The sequence below is a fragment of the Dipteris shenzhenensis genome, chromosome 11, assembly GCF_047967505.1.
Source record: "Dipteris shenzhenensis isolate YYH24624 ecotype China chromosome 11, Dip_SZ_1.0, whole genome shotgun sequence".
NCBI classification, from domain to species: Eukaryota; Viridiplantae; Streptophyta; class Polypodiopsida; order Gleicheniales; family Dipteridaceae; genus Dipteris; species Dipteris shenzhenensis.
In genome coordinates, this window is record NC_141606.1 from 53,226,777 (window position 1) to 53,248,514 (window position 21,738).

The 21,738-nt window shown below is 44.8% G+C and overlaps 1 protein-coding gene across 1 annotated transcript in view; it reads left to right on the top strand.

Annotated features, from left to right (window-relative positions):
• Positions 1-21,738, top strand: part of ABCI12 (cobalt ion transmembrane transporter) — a 78,519-nt gene that overhangs the window by 32,543 nt on the left and 24,238 nt on the right. Inside the window, exons 2-5 of the mRNA XM_087382017.1 lie at positions 5,674-5,790; positions 5,993-6,229; positions 6,325-6,489; positions 6,591-6,666. Of these exons, the coding sequence (XP_087238143.1) occupies positions 5,674-5,790; positions 5,993-6,229; positions 6,325-6,489; positions 6,591-6,666 (595 nt within the window). The remainder of the gene's footprint in view (positions 1-5,673; positions 5,791-5,992; positions 6,230-6,324; positions 6,490-6,590; positions 6,667-21,738) is intronic.

Here is a 21,738-nt window from a genome sequence, read left to right on the forward strand (position 1 = left end):
TTTTGCAGGGGGTATTCCTCCTAATGCCTCTTCCTCTAGCACTCTTGCTGCTGCTCTTCCACCTCAAGAACAGTCAAGATGGGATGCAAGAGATGCAAATGCACATTCATGCATTGCCTTATCATGCAAGAGAATCATTATTCCACACATCCGGTCTTGCAGGCCAGCAAAGGATGCTTGGGATAAATTGGCTTCTCTCTATCAGATTCGCAATGAAGCTCGTGTTGCATATTTGAGAAGGCAATTACAAGAAGTCAGTATGAATGAAGGTGAGTCAATGGATGCATACTTGACAAAGGTCAAGGACCTCATGGAACAACTTGCCAGCATTGATGAGGTGGTGCCAAATTCACAGCTTGTTAGTACCACATTGAATGGACTGCCAGATATATATCAAGGGTTTGCTACAACCCTTCGATTAGTGGCCATGGGTAATCCAGACCACTATTCTTTTGATCAGCTAGTTACTTTGCTTTTGCAGGAAGAGCAAAGTAGAGCTAATAGACAAGCCGCTATTTCTGATCATGCATTTGCTTCACAACAGACAGGAAGAGGCAAGGCTTCCAAGCCTATGGGCAAGCCACAACCAAATACTGGGAGTATTATTGTCAGTAGAGATGTGATCTTTGCTGAACATTCAGCTTCTCCTCTTGTGGACTGCAAAGGAAAGCGAGATGTTGACATGTTTGATGCCTTTGAATCTTGGTTACCTCTGCCATCATCAGAAGAGGATTTTGACCAGCAACATGAGCCTCTTGTAGGCCCTCCACTAAGCAATAATCAGCCACAACCTCATGCTGATTTGCAGGTTTCTCTTCCGGCACAAAATGATCCCACTACTCATGATGCAGTCATTGAAGAAAGAGCTGTCAATAGACAGCAAAGGCAAGTTCTCAGATGGCTTCTTGATACATTGAGGGACAGCAAACAAGATCAGCCTTTTGCTGCCCGGACAAAATCAGGGAACTCCTTGCTACAGCTTGCAATGAAGAGCCTCTGTGCCATAAAGATGCTTTTGACAGCAAAGAGTGGATGGATGCAATGAAAGCTGAGTTACAATCTATTGCCAAAAATGACACATGGGAATTAGTAGATCTCCCTCCTGGCAAGCATGCCATTGGAACGCGGTGGGTCTACAAATTAAAAAGGAAATCTGATGGCAGCATAGATCGATACAAAGCCCGTCTTGTTGCAAAAGGGTATGCCCAACAACAAGGCATTGACTTTGAGGAGACATTTGCTCCCACATCGAGGATTACTACCATTAGATGTGTCATTGCCATTGCAGCCCATCATCATTGGCAAGTGCACCAACTTGACATCAAGACCGCTTTTCTTCATGGGGATCTGCAGGAAGAAGTCTATGTCACAACCTCGTGGCTTTGAGGTTGTTAATTCTGAAAATAAGGTATGCCGGCTTAGAAAAGCCCTTTATGGTTTGAAGCAGGCACCCAGGGCATGGTATGCCAAAATTCATGCACACTTACTATCCCTTGGTTTTCAGAATAGTCCCACAGAACCCACTCTTTATGTCCATGGGAGTGGATCTGATTTTTTAGTGCTGATTTTATATGTGGATGATATGCTCATCACGGGCCCAGATACTCAGCAAATTGCAGCTTTGCAGCAGATTTTTGACATGTCAGAAATGGGACGGCTCCATTATTATTTGGGCATTCAGTTTGCTCATGTTGAGGAGGGTATCATGATGTCTCAGTCCAAGTATATTGGACAGCTCCTTGATCGTTTTCAGTTTGAGGATTGCAAGCCAATCTCTACTCCAGTGGACCCTGGCTTCAAATTTTCAGCTCATGATGGGAGCCCACCATGTGATATAACTCTTTATCAGCAGGCTGTTGGATGCCTTATTTATTTATGTCACACCAGACCTGACTTGCAGTATGCAGTATCTCAGCTCAGCAGATTCATGCACATGCCCAGTTCATAGCATTGGCAGGCAGTGAAGCTCTGTCTTCAGATATCTCAGAGGCACTCAGGATTTAGCCCTCTTCTATGGTGATTAGGGTTCACTTACCATGCATGCTTACACGGATAGTGACTGGGCAGGATGTTCCGACACCAGAGTGTCACATACTGGCAATTGTTTTTTGCTTGGCAATTCATGTATCTCTTGGCTCAACAAGAAGCAACCAATAGTTGCCACGTCTAGCTGTGAGGCTGAGTACAGGGCAGCTTTCACCGCTATAGTAGAGTGTGTTTGGCTTCGACAGTTACTTACAGATCTTGGTATTTGCCAGACATCCTCCACTATTGTCTACACTGACAGCCAGAGTGCTTTGGCCATTGCGCGTAACCGAGTGTTTCATGCACGTACCAAGCATATTGAAGTTCACTATCATTATGTTTGGGAGCGACATAGAGTTGTCCTATCTTCCCACAGAGGACAACATAGCATATATGTTTACAAAGGCACTTCCTCGTCCCAAGTTCGAAGTCTTCCGACAGGCTTTACACTTGGTTTCCTTTGTTACATGATCTGACATCCCTTGTGCATTCATAGGTGGCTATATCCTTTTGGATGAACATGTGCCACCATGACCAGAAACTACTAGGTATTCTGAGACGTTTCCAGAGTACTTCAGCCCATCCCATGGAAGGGGGTTTGTAGGCCATCTTCTGGTGGTTCTAGTGATGCCGTATAGGCCATGGTATGTGCCTTGTAGGCATAAGTGTAGGCACTTGTAGTGTTAGTGCCTTTTAGGCCACATAGGACACTTAGTCCTATGTGACACCTAGGACACTTAGTCCTAGGTCTAGATACAAGTACCTTGTACTTAGATTTTTTCATTATCTAAGATTTGACGTGACAGACTCTATCGACTCTTTGTAACTTGCACTCTCTCTTTGCCTATTGATCCTACATTTGATAGACTCAAGCCCCAAATTCTGTGTGAGATTTAGCAGTGCTAGAGGCCCCAAATGTGCCAATGCGACCTTCAAACCCAAAATTGTAAGTTAAATTGCAAGCTGCAATGTACGGATAATTGGCATCGCAAGGCCTCGTCAGCTGTATGGATGGGTTCAAGCTAGCTGAAGGGATAATAGGAACTGGAAATGCACTGCTGTGTGGAGACTTGGGATTGTACGGACCAGTTGTACGGATTCATATAGTTGCTAACTCTAACACTCAAAGATTACGGGTACTTAAGATTACATCTGCCTCATGCTTAAACATTACGTGATCTTCTCATTAAGCCAAGCATCATTGCTCAACACACCAGGCTCACCCCTAAAGCTAGACTAAATGTTTCAAAAATAAACCATGGATATTGAAGACCCAACGGCTGCTAGGAAACCCTTGTGGATGTGCGAAGCATTATCAGTCTTGTACAACATGTTGATAATTAATATCAGGTGGAGAGTGATTTGGTTGGAAATGGCCAAACACTTGTAACTTCAGTAATGGAAACTCCTCCTCATGCACTAGCTTCCAACATCTTGACACTGAATGTGACTATCATGGATACTAAAGATCCATCACCATATTGTAGATGGTGTAAACAAAACCATACGGAAGATTGTAGGAAACCCTTGTGGATGTGCGAAGCATTATCAGTCTCGTACAACATGTTGATAATTAATATCAGGTGGAGGGTGATTTGGTTGGAAATGGCCAAACACTTGTAACTTCAATAATGGGAACTCCTCCTCATGCACTAGCTTCCAACATCTTGTCACTGAATGTGACTATCATGGATACTAAAGATCCATCACCATATTGTAGATGGTGTAAACAAAACCATACGGAAGATTGTAAATGTAAACCATTTTGAAGATGGTAAAGTCATACTAAAATGACAGATCAAATTGAAGGTGACATTGGTCACACTAAAGCTGACATGGACACACTGAAGGTGTCATATGCTAGCACTACAATTGATATGGTCACGCTGAAGGTTGCATGGTCACATGGTCATATTGAAGGTGACAAGAGCTATGCTGAAGATAGCATACGTGGTGATCAGCCGTGAAGAGAGCATGCTCCGAACTGTAGATAACCATGTGCACAGGATTTGTAGAAGATAACTGGCTGGGGTGTGAAGTCTTGTCACAAGAACTCACACAAAAACAAGTCACAAATGTGGTTAGTAAACATATGATCATAAGAAAAGTAAATGAAAATAGGATATCCAATAATGCAGTGGAGAGAAAGTGTAGGTATTTACAGGAGGGACGTGGATAGGCCGTGCCATAGGCTGAGTCTTCCCTTCACCTCTGGAGTGCTGACTCAGTACAAAGACTTTGTATAAATGAATGCTCAAGTATGTGTGGGTGTGTGGATTTGTATGTGTGAGAGCATTTTTTTATACTATGGTCTACACCCACTCTTGGACGCTGATGACGGCAGTGGGGATGCCATAGTAGCTAGTCCCTGCTATGTGTGATGGAGTTTATGGTTTTCAACCTTATGAGTGACTATCATGAGATTGAAATTGCACTATGATGTGTTTTTAGAGGATGAGTTTGGGAATGTTCCTGGATTCATCTAGGTATATGCTTCTGCTGTATTAATGGACATGCAAATTTTACCTTGTGAAGTTTTCGTCCATGTTGCAGCCTGCTGGTATTGCGATAATTCTTTCTATCTTATATGGTATGTTGCCCTATCAGCTAGTGGAGTCAGTCCCACAAACAACATACATAGGTCTAGTCACTCGGATGGATAGCTGACCAATTTGTAGATGACCAAGAGCTTCCCCTTGTTTTTCCTTTTTGTTGGGTTTTCCCTCTCTTCCGGTGTGTATCTATTTTTCCTTGTCACAGACATCAGCCTTGGCTATGGGTGTGCCTGTATAGTGGCCCCACCCTTGGCTTTCATTGAATCTTGTTTTTTTTCAGTCTCATAGACCCTTTGGTCTTTATAGACGTTAATAAACTTTCTTGTTTCGTTCTTTTTTTCTTTCTCACGTGCATTTCTAGATTAGATGAGAGGTGACCCAAAAGTGCAGTCTTGTTTACCTGGATTTAATGCCTGCCAAATAGTTTTGTTCCTTGCATGGTGTCTTTGGAGTGATCACCGGTCAGCAAGCATCGACTAGCGTAGTCTGGTAGATTAGTTGTATGTTGGGGAGATTACATATCTGCATGTAAGTGGGACATCTTCCAATGGGAAAATGCAAAGTGCACAAATCATGAATGGATTATGCGATGTAATAATTTTATTTTTCCTGCTGGAACAAACCACCAGTATGAATATTTAATTTTTTGCTAGTGTATTGTTTGTGGCAAGTGCAGTGATTTATAGAGGAATTGGGTGATATGATTACAGTATCCCTGAGATTATCTTCAGGCTCTGGTGAAACCATCTCAAGGAAAAATCATCTTTGATGATTCACTCTGATGTAAAGGCGGCTGACAAGCAGGGCAGTTAATACCTTGCCTGTCTTAAATGTCTTTTTACATGCAAACCAAGTGGAAATGCTCTTTTAGCTATGTTGATCCTTCATTTCAAATATGCTGCTAGAGGACCTACCAATCTTTTAATAATGCAGAAGGGTTTGAATACGTGCTTCATGTATCACATAGGATAACTTGAAGGCTCTGAAATGGGAGGGATAGAGACTTTCCAGGTAATGTCTATTTGAAGGGCAGGACGTCTTGTCATAAATTCTTACTTGAGTCTGTCTAACTGTACAGTTTTCCTGGTTGCAGGCATGGCTTTTGGCCCTGGTGTTTCTACCTGCTCGATCCCATATGGCTGTTCGCTTGGGGCTAGTTGTTTTTCTGGCCTTGATATCGGTCTGGTTTCTTCCACGCAGGACGTGGCAAGTATGCTTGAGCACCTTTTTTAGAAAGGGTAGTGAATAAATATCACCCAGTTGTAGAGTCAACTTTTTTCTTTGGATTTGCGAGTACCTTTTCATGAATTATTTTACTTCCGCTTCTGTATGGTATTGCTGCTCATTCAATCATTATGAAGCATATCGTGTTCTAAAAAATTATATATTGGGAATATTTTCTTCTGCCACAGGACCAGCTGGGGCGAATGCTATTCTTTTCAAGCCTCCTTTTGATTACTGTCTCTCTTGGTACCGATGGGGTTCCTCCACTCACTCAGACACGTACTCCTCCACCTGCAATGGATGGTCTTTCCAGCCTACCTCCAAATTTGGGAGGTTATTCTTACATCATTTGGAAGCTTGGACCCTTCCAACTTACAAGGAAAGGCCTAGGATTGGGTGTCACGGCTTCATGCTTGTCCTTCATTGTAAGTTGTGGATCATGTTTTTAAATATGCTAAGGATACTGTTCATGTGTTTGCTGCTTAGGGACTTCAGTATTTCTGAACATGAAGCTCCACAGGTATTGCAAAGTGCAAGTTTGTGCCTGACAACAACAATGCCTGAACACTTAGCAGCAGGTTTGCGTTGGTATTTGACACCATTAGCTCTCTGCAAAGCTCCGGTGGATGAATTGGTCCTCACACTGCTGCTTTCACTTCGCTTCATTGGTCTTGTCTTTGATGAGGTGAATTTGACTAATCATTCATAATCAATGCTGATTATTCCTGAGCTAGGAAATACAGAAGACTTTTGGAAGGATAATACTGTGCTTATTGACATCTCCAGGTTCGAAATATAGCATTAGCAATAGTTGCCCGTGGAGTGCAGTGGAAAAACTTTACATTGTTAGAAACAGCAGATGGTCAGTATACCCTACTAATTTAAATATTTGTTTAGTTTGGAAAGATGACAGTGTTAACGAGACTTCATCCTTTATTGGTTGTTTTCACAAATAAGGTGCAGTAATGAGTGAGGCTGTTTTGATAAATTAATGAGCAAAGTGCAAATGCCTTAAATAGCATATTATTTTTACTATTTATGGGGTCTGCTATACTAGATTTATGGTTGGAAAGGACAAGGAGCTGGAGTTTAGGAGAATTGATGTAATGAAGTTAATTTTTTGTGATGTTGCTTCATATTGTATAATGATTGAGAAGTTAGCATCAGCTTCTCAAATATCAAGCACCTTCATTGTATAATGATTGAGAAGTTGATACTTAGTGCCCGCAAACGTTGTAAAGCAAGCAAAGAAAGAAAGGTATGCATAGGGAAGGTCCTTGTGCTACAGACAGCTGCATTGAAAGTGTGGTCGTCGACAATGGCTACTGTTGGAAAGGTCACCTCCCCATTTGTAAGCCCCCAAATGAGGAGAGCGTGGAGGAGGGAGACCTAGGGCAACATGTGTCCAGAAAAGAGACACATGGGCAGGATAATGACTGCCATGTGGGCAGGGTCAGAGAGAGAAAAGGTGCCGTCCTGAAAAGGCACGTGGGCAGGCTGTGGGCTTGCAACAAGGCCTTGATCAGTGGTGCAATTTTGGGCAGGTCAAGGGCCTGTAGGAGGGCCTGGCAGTAGCATCCAAAGGACAGGAACTACAGCAAAGGGAGGGGCTGTCAGCCAGGCTGTTTGGCCATATGGCCCAGCACACAGCCCCAAAATTGGGGGGCATGGAGGGGGCCAGCCAGTCGGCTGGCACACACAACAAAGGGGGGGCTGGGCCCCCACTTATAGACAGCAGCAGGGGTCGGATGGGGCCTGATCCAGTCGGCCATTAAGGGGCAGACTGGTCGGGTATTTTAAAGGCCTAGAGCCCTATAAAAGGGCCCCCTTGGGGGGGGCATTCATTCATCACTTGCAGCAGTAGTTGAGGAGCTGACAGGAGCAGCAGGAAGCCCTCCCTTGCACCTGCACACAGGAGGAGAAAGAGGCTGACATAGGGCTGCAGACTGAGCTCAAGGTGCTGTAGGCTGGCTTCCGGACAGCAAGGTGGAAGGTATTTGGACGGAGAGTTTACATATGCTTGAGGTGGAGCACACGGGCTCAAGTTCTAGCGATATCCGGCAGATAGTAGAAGTACGTGGTGGTAAGATCAAAGGACCACGCTCTGGTGGGACTCTGGATCTATCTCTTTTGTATTGTGTCCATAGCTTTGGACGGAAATGTATTCTTTTGGTAGCTTCTAATCATTGTCTATTTATGAGTGTGCATATCTATTTGAAGCACATAAGTTAAGGAGTTTGTGATTCCACCCACACACCAGACTGTGTGAGCTCATGGGCTATTCTATCTGTCTTTTGTTGTGCGTACCCTCTGTTGGTTGATTTCTAACATGGTATCAGAGCCCAAGTAGGAGGCTCGGCAGGAACCTTGCTGAAGGACGACCTTGATTCAGAAGCTCTAGGGAATCGACTTCCAGTACTGTAGGGCTGTGCCCTCGCGAGAAGGAGGGTGACTCAGGTTCAGTCCGGTGTGTACAATGTTCTAGTCTACAAACAATGAATGTTGGACTTATTCTAGTCTTACAAAGGTATATTTGCTTTTTGATTTTGTTGTGTGGTTTATCAGCAGAGATGTCGATTTCTGAAGTAGAAGCCTCTTCAGCCCCTTCTCTCCCTTCTTCCTCCTCTAGTCGAGTTCTTTCATGGGACCATCCCTAACTTTGGAGAGTCCGGGAAACTGGATGGGACTAACTATCCTTTATGGAAGGTGAAGGTCTGGAGTCATTTAGTGGAACTGACAATGGGAGCGGAGGCGAAGCTTGAGGATGTGGTGGACAACAAGGGGAGGATACTTTTACCAGTAGATGGAAAGGAACCAAAGCATGGGAAGATAGAGAAGCCCATGCCCTAGCATTGATCATAGGGACTACGGCGGACTCTGTGCTTCCTCACATCCAAATGATTGACACGTCAGTAGAGGCATGGAGAAACAGATGATTAAACGTCTCAGAGAGCCCGACATAGTCAACGATATTCCGGCATATTATTAACCTGCCATGTGCTGGGTTAGCAACTTGGCGCATTCGTTGCATAAAAATTAATGCAACGCTTCTCTCTGAAACCATCTGGCCTATATAATTTTTGAGATTCTCTGAGTTTCTTAGGCCTCTGTGTAGTATTTGGTATGTGTATGATGCAAGTACGTGGGTGTACGGATCAGTACGCTAGTACGTGGTTTTACGATGTACCTACTAAACAACATCAAATAACAAAAAGGAATAAAAAATTAAATAGCACAAAAAACGCAAGTTTGGACCAAAATGGTAGGTTTTCTTCCCAAGATGGATTGTTTCCCATTCCCAAGACCTTGAAACTTGAACCCAATCAAAAACAGAAACCACCATTTTGTATGTTGCCATTGTGTTGGTTGCCACTATCGGGATGGTTTACTCCAAAAACAAGGCTGATTCTCAAGGTACTCTTTATTGTGACCAGCCTGGTGGTTGAAATAAAACTGCCATCATACTTTTCTTCAGGACTCCAATATACTCATATTAATACATACGTTACTCTATCGCTTAGAATGTTAGATGAACTTTATTTCAGTAGTTTTACATAGAGTCGGATCGGTTTTGTCTAATTCATTTTCATAAATAATGACATCATTGAGTTAATGGTCTCAATGATAAAGCAAATAAATAGATATTGTACTTCATCAATTCTTTGAATGCTTTTATCTTCAATATATAAAAAATTTAGGGAGAGAATGGCTTCTATGTACCTTGGCCCTTGGGGATATCAAATTATATGTGGTTTTTCTTGGACAAGGTGATGTCCCAAGTGAAATGGGTGGGCAACAAGATATCATCACTAAAACTTGAAACAAATTGGATAGCTGTGATTTTATCACTCTACAATCAAGTAATTTTTTTGTTTAGTTGTGTTCTCTTCTTTCTTGTGAAACTATTTTTTTTTATTTCATGTAGATTGCAATGCATTTTCAAGAATGGGATTCTTTGAGCTGACCAGGACCCAGAGGGCATCAACACGACTGGGAGAAGATGGCCTACAAACCCCCCTCCATGGTATGGGCTGAAGTATTCTGGAAACGTCTTAGAATATCTGGTATTTTCTGGTCATGGTGGCACATGTTCATCCAAAAGGTGTTAGAAGTTACCCAACAGAGGGTACGCACAACGAAAGACTGATAGTAATGCCCAGGAGCTCACACAGTGTGCGTGTGGGATGTGGAATCACAAACTTCTTTACTTGATGTGCATCACATAGATGTGCAGACTCATCAATAGACAATGAACCAGCCAGATAAAGAAACCACCAAAATATATTTCCGTCCAAAACTATGGACACAATACAAAATAGATAGATCCAGAGTCCCACCAATGGTGTGGTCCTCTGATCTTACCACAAGGTCCTTCTCCTATCTGCTGGCTATCTCTAGACTCGAGTCCGCGTGCTCCACCTCGAGCTTCTATAGACTTTCCGTCTAGTGTGTTCTTCTCCACCTTACTGCCTGTGAATCAGCCTAGGTGGGCAGCCCCTGCCAAGCTTTGTCTGCAGCACACAGGTCCCTGTTCCACTGCTCCAACCTGCTTGTGAATGGCTGCTCCAGAAGGTATGATGATCTCAGCACCTTGCTGCCCTAGAAGACAGCCAAGGTCCAGCCCCTTCCTGGCTAAGTCTGCAGCCCTTGAAGCACCCTCTCACCTCTTGGATATAGGCCCAAAGGGTGGCTTCCTGCTGCTCCTTTCTGCCTCCTAGAATGCTGGCTGCTGGATATTGAATGAGGGCTGGAGGCCCTCCTTTTATAGGCCCAAGGGCCTGTCATAAAAACCGACCAGTCTGTCTCAATCTGGGCCGACTGGACAGACCAGGTTGGCTGGCCCAACCGACCTGGTTGGCTCAACCCAACCAGCCCCAATAGGGCCCTTTACTGGCCCCACAAAATCGCCCTCTTGGGCTGTCTTTTCCAGGGCTTGCTGGCCCACGATTCCATGCAGGGGCTGAGCCCTTGGCCAGCCCTAGATAGGGCCTGGTTGGCTGGCTTTGCCCAGCCCAACCAGCCCTCCATATGGGCTGCCATGTGCTGCTCCATCCCCTGCCATGTTAGCGCCTGTTCATCCTGTTTCTGCTGCGCCAACCTATGCACCATCATCAGGGTCTGTTGCAGGCCCTTCGCCTGCCCACTACCCTCACCATATGGCTCGCCATGCTGACGCCATCTGCAGGTGTCTGTTGCAGGTCGCAATCCTCCCCACAGTCCAGCCATGACTTCACGCCTTGTGTCATCCTGAAGCTGTCCTCTGAGTGCCTCATGCCAGGCCTGATCCAAGACAATGTGTTCCCGCCATCTTTCTGCACATGAGCTGCTCCTGATGCAGCCTTTCATCCTTGGGATACCCCACCAACCATGAATGCTCCAGATCTGTGCCTGCTTCAAACCATAAAGGGATTTTCTCAGCCGGCATACCTTGTTTTCGGAGCCAACAACCTTAAAGCCAGGAGGTTGTGTCACATAAACTTCTTCATGCAGATTCCCATGAAGAAAGGCAGTCTTGATGTCAAGCTGATGCACTTGCCAATGGTGATGGGCTGCAATGGCAATGACACATCCAAGAGTAGTAATCCTGCAAGTGGGAGCAAAGGTCTCCTCAAAGTCAAAGCCTTGTTGTTGGGCATACCCTTTTGCAACAAGATGGGCTTTGTGTCGATCTATGCTGCCATTAGATTTTGTAGACCCACCGGGTACCAATGGCATGCTTGCCGGGAGGGAGATCTACTAATTCCCATGTGTCATTTTTGGCAATAGATTGTAACTCAGCTCTCATTGCATCCATCCACTCTTTCCTGTCAAAAGCATCTTTATGGCACAAAGGCTCTTCATTGCAAGCTGTAGCAAGGAGTGCTAGCAAGGAGTGCAAACTCAAGAAAGTGACCATGCATCTGTCTATTCCTTGATCTTGTCGGGGCAGCAAGAGGTTGATTTTGTTTGCTGTCCCTCAATGTGTAAAGAAGCCATCTGGGAACTTGCCTTTGCTCTCTATTTACAACTCTTTCTTCAATCACTGCATCATGAATAGTGGGATCATTTTGAACTTGCAAATTAGCATGGGGTGCTGGCTGATCATTGCTTGTTGGAGGGCCTGGAGGAGGCTTATGTTGCTGGTCAAAGTCTCCCTTTGAGGGAAGCAGAGGTAACCAAGAGTCAAAGGCATTAAACATGTCCACTTCTGGCTTAGCTTTGCAGTCCACAAGAGGAGAAGCCGAATGTTCAGCAAAGATCACATCTCTACTGACAATAATCGTCCCAGTATTTGGTTGCTACAACCGATACCGTCTGCTCTCCTGGCTGTAACCAATAAATACGCATTTGATTGCCTTGTCATCAAGCTTATGTCTCAGCTTGCAAGAGACCCAAAAACTCTCATGTGTGAAAGTGAAGGCTTCCTAAATTTCCATGCTTCATGAGGTGTAACTGTCCTCAATGCCCTTGTAGGTGATTTATTCAGCACATAGTTGGCACACATCACTGCATCAAGCCAAAATTTATTGGGCAAGGACTTGGCCTTAAGCATGCATCTGGCCATCTCTATAGTGGATCTGTTCTTCCTTTTAGGAACATGATTATGCTGACGAGTGTAAGGAGTGGTGAAGACAAAAATGCATGAAACTCCTTTGACATATACTCTCCCCCCCTATCTGTGTTAGAGGGTGACAAGCTTGCATCCTGATTCATTCTCAACCATATTCAGCCACGTCTGAAAGCATGAGAACACTTTAGATTTGTCTTTCGAAGCATATACCCAGCAATATCTTGTGAAGTCATCAATGAGAGTCATGAAATATTTGTACCCCCCAATTGCATTTGTCCTCATTGGGCCACATACATCACTATGTACTAGCTGCAATTTCCTTTGTGAGAATTTTAGACAATTCTTTTGAAAAGGAAACCGATGCATCTTACCCAAAAGACAATCCTCACACACATGTTTGGAAACTGTGTGAGTTTGAGGTACAACATTTGCCATGCCCTGTGAATGTAACTTGGCAAGAGCTCTATAATTGAGATGACCCATTCTCTGAGTCTAAAGATGAGTTTCAGCAAGCAGTGAATCTGAAATAGTAAATGCTTCAATAGAAAGTGCAGCTAAGTGATGATCAAGGTCATAAAGCCCCTTTTGCAAAGTGCCAGTGAGAACTATGGCATTGTCATCACGAAGATCATATACTAAGTAGCTGTATGCATCAAATATCACTTTGAAACCTGAAGTGGCAATTGCTGAAATTGAAATCAAGTTGACTTCAATTCCAGGCACAAAAAAAACATTTGTCAAAGTGACAGGATGGCTTGAAATGGATGTGAGCTGCACATCTCCAATTCCTTTTACAGCATAGGAAGCAGTATTAGCACATGTGACAGTCCCCCCTCGAGGTGCATTAGCTAAGGAATGAAACAATTATCTGCAAGAAGTGACGTGCTTGGAAGCACCACTATCAAAATACCAAGACTGAGCATCATTAGCAGTAAAGAATGCATCAACTTTGGAGGGATCAAAAGAGCAATGGACAGCCCATGCGCAATCATCCTGGAGAGCATGTGCATGTGAGGCATTTGCTGGCTCATGGGATTCAATTGCATGTGAGGCATTGACTGTCAACCTTGCTTTCTTTTTTTCCAAAGCAACGCGCTTCCTACATTCTGAAATTTCATGCCCTGGCTTGCGACAATAGTTGCATCTTTTCTTCTTTGACTTATCTGCTGTATTTTGAGATGCATTGGAGGAATTGCCACTAATAGGCGCATATTTAGGCTTGCCCATAGGCTTGGAAGCCTTGCCTTTAAAGTGACTAACTGATCAAAGGAGTAGTGGTCTAGATTACCCATGGCCACTAGTCGAAGGGTTGTAGCAAACCTTTGATATGTATCTGGCAGCCCATTCAATGTGGTACTGACAAGCTGAGAATTTGGCTCCACCTCATCAATATTGGCAAGTTGTTTTATGAGGTCCTTGACCTTTGTCAAGTATGCATCCATAGAGTCACCTTCATTCATGCTGACTTCCTGCAATTTCCTTCTTGAATATGCAACACGTGCCTCATTGCGAATCTGATAAAGAGAAGCCAATTTGTCCCAAGCATCCTTTGCTGTCCTGCATGATTGGATGTGAGGAATAATGATTATCTTGCATGATAAAGCAATACAGGAATGTGCATTTGCATCTCTTGCATCCCATCTTGTTTGTTTCTGAGTTGGAGGAGCAGCAATAGGGGTGCTAGAGGATAAAGCATGAGGAGGAGTACCCTCTGCAGAGGGACCAGCAGTAGGGGCAGCCACTGTAGCATTGGCTGGCCTAAGATTAACCCCAGAAACAATGTTCCAAAAATGCCTTGCAATAAGAATATGTTTCATGAGATAAGACCACATCGGATAGTTGAGCTATGACCAGGAGACGTGCCAGGACCGCACCGTTGAGTGGCCGACAGCACTGTATTGCCGACTTCCTGCCTCCACTGCCTCATCCATCTTGATATCTTGCTGTTGCTGGGGATGATGATGATATTGATGATGATGCTGAGATTGATATATAGTCGACCATCAACATGACTATGTTGTACTTAGGACTTAGTACTGCCATTCTGCATTTTTGCAATTTTTGCATTTTGCATTTTGCATTGGTATGGATGCTCGTTTAGTAGCTCCACTACCACAGCTCGTTGTATCAGGATTCTCATAGTCTCATAGACCCATCGGTCTTCCGAAGACTGTAATAAACTTTCTTTCTTTCTTTCTACAAATTGGGGCTTTTGGGTCTATTGCAAGTAGATTGCACAATACTTTCAGATTTGCAGTGAATTTGGCAAGAAATTGCAAGACATTTGATCACATTTGCAAATTACAGCTTATTTTGGGGCTTTTCCAGATTTGGACAGCAAGTCCTAATTTTTTCAGTTGCAAGCCATGAGGCTATCTTTTGGGTCACTTTGTCAGTGCTTTTTGACTTGTCCCATTTGCAATGGCTAGCAACAATCATGATTTATTTGGCATTCTTCATGAAGATGATAAGTGGGATGGCACCTGCCACCAGGGCTATTGTGACCCCCGTCGGTTGGGCTCCGACTCTAAACAAGGAGGGGATGTCTCCAAGTGTGATCTGTGTGTCGACCCTCTGTCTGAGCTGTCGGGTCACGGGCTCCGGGTCACAGTCATGTCGAGGCCTCGTCTCGTTGGGATCCATGTGATCTAGCTGAAAGAACTCCGTGATAGAGCTCTGAGAGGGATCAACTGAGGAAGAAGTCTCCTCAAGTCTCCGTGCTCGGAGTATCCTCTCGCGGTGTCTAAGGAATGAAACCTGCCAAACACCGCTGGTCTGGGTAGGAGAGGAAACGGGCTAAAATCCCATAATTATGCTTGAAGAGGCAGTGGAAACGTCCTCGGATCTCATAGTACACAGGACACCTGAAGATGAAATGCTCCTCTATCTTAACCTCTTGTATGTCACACAATGTGCATATGCGCCACTCCTTGGGTAGTCGCTTTGCTCTGCCGCTCTTGATGCGAAGTTTGTGTAAAGAGACCCGGAACTGCCCAAGAGAGATCCTCAGGTCAATCTGTGTGTATCCTGGTGGGTCAATGAAACCCTCCGCTATGATATGTAAGAAGTGGTCTCTGTAGAAGCTAAGCTTCACTGGGAGTTCACTTGGTTCCAACCAGGTTCGAAAAGTGTGTAGCTGTAGTAGATCCTCACGGATAACCTGGTTGACCTTGTGTGATAAGAGGGGAGAGAACGGAGCATCCATGCTATACGGGAAGGGAGTGAAGGGGGGAGTGAAGGGGAAGAGGAGCAAGAGAGTGAGAGTGAGAGAGAGTGACACTCTAGTGCGGGTGTGAAGAATGATGAGCCACACCACAAACTCACTTGTGTTTTATTAGGATTAGGTTTACCCTATGACTGTCTTAAGACTGTCATAGGTGTCCTATCTTATAATGAAGGGTTGGCAATGTGCCTTTACCCCAACAACCTCCCACCTAAAGGCCAATGTGCCTAAAGGGGAGAAAAGAATAAAAATTACAGCAATATACAGTCACTGTATACAAGACCATAAAATAAGAATGGTCTCATCCTAATCCCATGATGTGGCGGCAATGTGCAAACCGCTCTGTAGGCAGGCTCTTAGTGAGCAAATCTGCAAGATTATCATCAGTGTGCACTTTCATAAGCTCAAGTCGCTTGTCTTCCAGTACCTCCCTGATGAAATGATATTTGACCTCTATGTGCTTGGTCTTCTGATGAAAGACCGGATTCTTTGCCAACATGATAGCACTCTGACTATCACAATGTAAAACTGGCATATCTCCTGTAATGCCCAAATCTCCCACCAGCCGAGTAAGCCATATTGCTTCCTTGCAGGCCTCAGTGGCTGCAACATATTCAGCTTCTGTGGTTGACAGTGCAACGCATTTCTGCAACCGAGACACCCATGATATAGCACCTCCTGCAAATGTGAAAATATAACCGGTAGTAGACTTCCGGTTATCTGCATTCCCTGCATAGTCTGAATCTGTAAAACCATGCACCAATGCATCTTGCCTACCATAGCATATGCACAAGTCTTTGGTACCCTTGAGATACCTCAAGACACCTTTCACTGCTTCCCAATGCCGCTTGCCTGGATTTGCCATATACCTGCCGATGACTCCCACCGCAAAAGCAATATCCGAACGAGTGGCAACCATGGCATACATCAAAGATCCAACTGCAGACGCATACGGAACCTTGGCCATTTCAGCCTTATCATCATCTGATCTGGGGCTGTCCTTACTGCTGAGTTTTAAATGTGGAGGCAACGGGGTACTAATGGACTTCCCCCCCTCCATTTTAAACCGCTGCAGTACTTTGTCAATGTACTCTTTCTGTGACAGAAACAAAAGTCCCTTGGACCTGTCACGAGTAATACGCATGCCAAGAATATGATTTGCATCACCCAAGTCTTTCATGTCAAAAGACTTATGAAGTTGTTTCTTCAAAGCACTAATCTCATGTTGAGACTTACTGGCAATAAGCATGTCATCCACATATAGAATGAGTAGCATCAAACTGCCATCCTTTGCCCGTTTGGTGTACAAGCAATGATCGGTCTCACACCGATGATACCCTTGGGACTGCATGAAGGCATCAAACTTCTTGTACCATTCCCTTGGCGCCTACTTGAGTCCATACAAGCTCCTCTTGAGCTTACACACAAGCTGTTCTTTTCCTTTAACAGCATATCCCTCTGGCTGACTCATATAGATCTCATCATGAAGATCTCCGTGAAGAAAAGCTGTCTTCACATCCATCTGACATAAATCCAGGTCGTCATGAGCAACAAGAGCTAACACTGCTCTCAAAGTAGTCATCTTGACTACATGGTAAAATATCTCATCAAAGTCAATGCCCTTTTCCTGCTTAAATCCCTTGGCAACCAATCTGGCCTTATACCGAGGTAAAGCATTTGAATCCATTTTGACTTTGTAAACCCACTTGCATGGCAAAACCTTTCTGCCTGCAGGTAACTGCACCAAGTCCCATGTATCATTCTGAAGTAGGGAGTCCATTTCTGACTGCATGGCTTTCTCCCACTTCTTTTTCTCTGTTCTTCCCATAGCTTCCTTGAAGCTGGAAGGCTCACCACAATCTGTCAGCATGATAAAATCAGCCACATTATTGGCTCCTGGAACAAACCTGGCAGGAGGCCGTTGTGCACGGGTGCTCCTCCTAACAAAATGTTCCGGATTAGGCTGCTGTCCAGCCTGTTCTTCATGCATGACGGGTGGCTGTACCACCATATCTGGCTGTTCTACAGCCCCATCTGTTGGCACATCCAGTGGTGCATCATTGGCAAAATTATCTGGCTGATTTTCAGCCTGTATACCCTCTTGAACAAGGTGATCTGCAGCAGCCTGCTGCTGCATATAAATGGGCATTCTTTGCTGTCCAACATCATCATAAATAACCCTCCTGTATTCCACAGGTTGCACGGGTTCCTTGTGTACACTATCTTCTTTAAAGATGACATCATTGCTGCGTATAATCTTCCGTTTAACGGGATCCCATAACCTGTACCCCATTTCACCTTCGTCACCATAACCCATAAAGATGCATCTGATAGACTTTGGATCCAGTTTGGTGCGTAGTTCTTTGCGTACATGAGCAAAGCACTCGCAGCCAAATACACGTAAGTGCTTATATGAGGGTGGCTTGCCAGACCACACCTCCTCTGGCACTTTCAACTCCAAAGCCTTGTTTGGCGACCTGTTAATAATGTGAACTGCTGTTTGCACGGCTTCTGCCCAAAAGCCATGGGGTAATGCAGCATAAGACAACATACATCGAACCTTCTCCTGAATAGTTCGATTCATCCGCTCACTTGCACCATTTTGAGATGCATTATGAGGGGCTGTGAGTTCCTGTTTGATGCCCTTAGCTTGGCAAAACTGCACAAAAGCATGTGACACATACTCACCCCCATTATCGGATCTGAGGCATTTCAGCCTACGACCTGTCCGATTCTCAACCTGAGCGACAAACTTCTTGAAAGCATCTAAGGCATCTCCCTTATGCTTCAAGAAATAGACCCACACCTTACGTGTGGCATCATCAATGAAAGTAATAAAATATTTTGCACCCCCTAGTGATAACTGTGGCATCTCACACAAATCCGTGTGCACTAGATCAAGTGGTGCTCTATTCTGGGGAGTTCTCCTCTTATGAGGAGTGACAGAGTGCTTGCCAAATATACAATGATCACAAGTAGGCAAATATGAAAAAGAAAGAGGCGGCAGATAACCCAAACGTGATAGTTCTTGCATTCCTTTAACAAACATGTGTCCCAACCGGCTATGCCACAATGAAACCTTTGGCAGCTCGGTTATGGCAACAACATGATTACCCACACTGGAAACATAAAGAGGGTACAAGGTATCACTCTTAAAACCCTCAGCCACTACACTCTGGCCATCAGTAATCACCCATTTGGAATCCCCAAATGTGGTGTGGTAACCACTGTCATCCAATAAGCCAGTGCTAATCAGATTTTTCTTGATTTGCGGCACATGGCGAACACCATCAAGCATAAATGACTGTCCATCAGAAAATACTATCTGTATACTGCCAATCCCTGCAATCTGATATGCATAGTTGTTCCCAAGATGAACAACTCCATGAGTACCTGTGTAGGAAGTAAACCACTCCCTATGAGGAGTAACATGAAAAGAGGCACCTGAATCCAAGAGCCAGGTGTGCATGTCATGGCCATCAATAACCAAAGCATGTGCTATTACAGCAGAAGAGCATAAAACATCATGTATGTCACTGTCACTGTCCTCTGCTGCAACATTCACTGCATCCAAGTCATCTGCCTTGGCCTTGCCTTTGCCTTTGCTTGCATTTCTTGCATCCTTTGTTTCAGCCTTCTTGGCTTTCTGATCCCGTATGAACTTGAAGCACTTAGACTTCACATGTCCCTTCTTGCCACAATAAAAGCATTCAATGTCCTTTTTGCCACGGGACTGACTGCGGGATTTGGACTTACTAGCAGATCTCCCCTTCTGCTGAGTCCTGCCTCTGTCCTGTACCTGCAAAGCATTTGAAGACTTGCTGCCCGCATTATTCTTCCTGCTCATCTCCTCCATAAGGAGAGAGCTCTTTACATCAGCATAAATAAGAGTGACATTTGAATTAGACAGGGTGGCCTTGAAAGTGTCCCAACTCTCAGGGAGGGTACACAACAAGAAAGTAGCCTTGAACTCCTCATCAAGGTTCAACCCCTGTGCAATCAGCTGTGTAAAGATGGCATTGAACTCACTCAAGTGTGAGGTCATAGCTGTACCTTCCTTCATGCGAAGATCGACCAGCTTCTTCAGCCAATAAACCTTACTAGCTGAGCTCTTTTGGGCATACAATTCTTCTAGTCTTTGCCATAGACCATAAGAGGTCTTTTCAGCCTGTACATTGAACACAAGAGTGTCTGAAATAGTGAGCATGATAGCTGCCCTCGCAGACAAATCAAGCTCTTCCCAATCATCAGCTGCCATGTCAGATGGCTTGACACCCTTCACCCTTATGGGCTTAGCAATCTTCTTTAACAGAAGTACATTCAAGCACTGTTCTGCCCATAATGCATAGTTGTGTGCTCCTTCCAGTTTCTTTATGTTCAGAATTGAAGAATCACTTCCCCCTGATGCCATATCAGATGAGGAAAGTACCCGACTCCCTGGAAGTAAAAAAGACTGAATAAAAATTCTGATTTCTCAGAAAAACCTGCTCTATTCAAGAGCCAGAAGCACTCTCAATGGTGCTGTTTTTACTGTCAGTAAAATCTGCAGCAAAACAGTAAATGACCTTGCAAATACTGTACCTTCTGACACACTGTACTGTGCTCAAAGAGGCATAAAAACAGTAATTTCAGACTGCTGCAGCTGCTCAACAAGTGCTTAACAGTGTACAATCATCTGACAAAACCACCAACACTGCTGTAAACACTGCTGTACTGACTGTACTGATCACTTCTCCCACCTCAGATGAGGTATTGCACTAAGTTAAATTGCAGAAACCACTTGACAAACACCCAAAAAACAGTAAATGACCCTTCAGCCTGTCACAAAACCTGCAACAGTAAATGGGATAAATCCCAAGCAATCACCCTTATACCAAGGGGAGAAAATGCATCTGAAGATCTCTGTCGGTAACCCAAGTGCTATCAAACAAAGTCTGGGCAAAAGCCCCTTGATCTGACACCTGAATCAAGTGGAGAACACCTTAACACTGAGGTAGCAAGCAATATGAGAATCTCTCTGACACTGTTACCTGACAATGTGCAATGCATAGACTGCCCCTGTGTACTCAGTAACAACACAAATCACAAAGTACAAACACCAAGAAGAAAATCTTTTGAGCACTGTCAACGATGGGCAGTTAGGGACCGAGTAAACTCGATGCGCCCTGACCAAGCGTGGCTCAACTGAGATTTTCAAAGTGCGTACAAAGAATGTGACCTACAACAAATGTCACCAAATGCACTGCGGAAACAAAGCAAATGTGTGCTCCCTGGTTACACACACTGCCTCAAGGCATATACTGCAAACACATCCAGGCAAAAGCCCTTTGAAATGGTCACCCAAAACTGAGAATTCACTCAGTAAATGCATAGAAGCTTCTGCAAAACAAGCATCTGACCTTCCTGAAAGACAAGTAATTGCGCAAACACCACCACTGTGGCACAAGTCACCTCAAGCGTGAGTGACACGAGAGTACCTGATGTACCTCAACAAATGCACAGTATACAGCTGAAATGCTTCATGTACTGATACCAGTTGAAGTGCTTCAGGAATGCATCAGGAATGCTTCATGTACTGCGCGTACATGCACAAAACAGAGTGCTTCAGCACTATTCCTCTTCCCAAAAAAAAGTGTGCCTGCTGTACTTTTTTGTACCTGCAGAGTACCTACTGTACTTTCTGTCCCCGCAGAGGCACGCTTCCCCCCAAAAAAAAATGTCGAGTCTTTGCAGCAAAAAAAAACGAGTACTGTTGTACTTTACTGTACCTGCAGGTGGGTGAAGGACTGCAGGTGAGTCGCCGTACAGTTGTACGGCAGTCCGTACGACTGTACAGCAGTCAGTACGGCTGCCTCGAAGCAGCTGCGCCGCTGCGCAGCTATGCAGCTGCCTGATGTAGCTTCGCAATGTTGCGTACAGCAGCTGCTGTACAGTCGCAACCCGACGACGCCCGCGCCCGCGCTGTCGCCCTGCAGCCCGCGCCTTCACCCTGCAGCCCGCGCCTTCACCGTCGCCCTGATCTGCTGCGCCGTGCGCACTGATCTGCCGCGCCGCCACAGTCCGTCGTCCTGCGCAGGTCTGGCCGCGCCAGGTCCGTCCGTACGGTTGTACGGACGACGTACGGCCGTACGGCTCTGTCCATACGTCCGTACGGAAAGGGT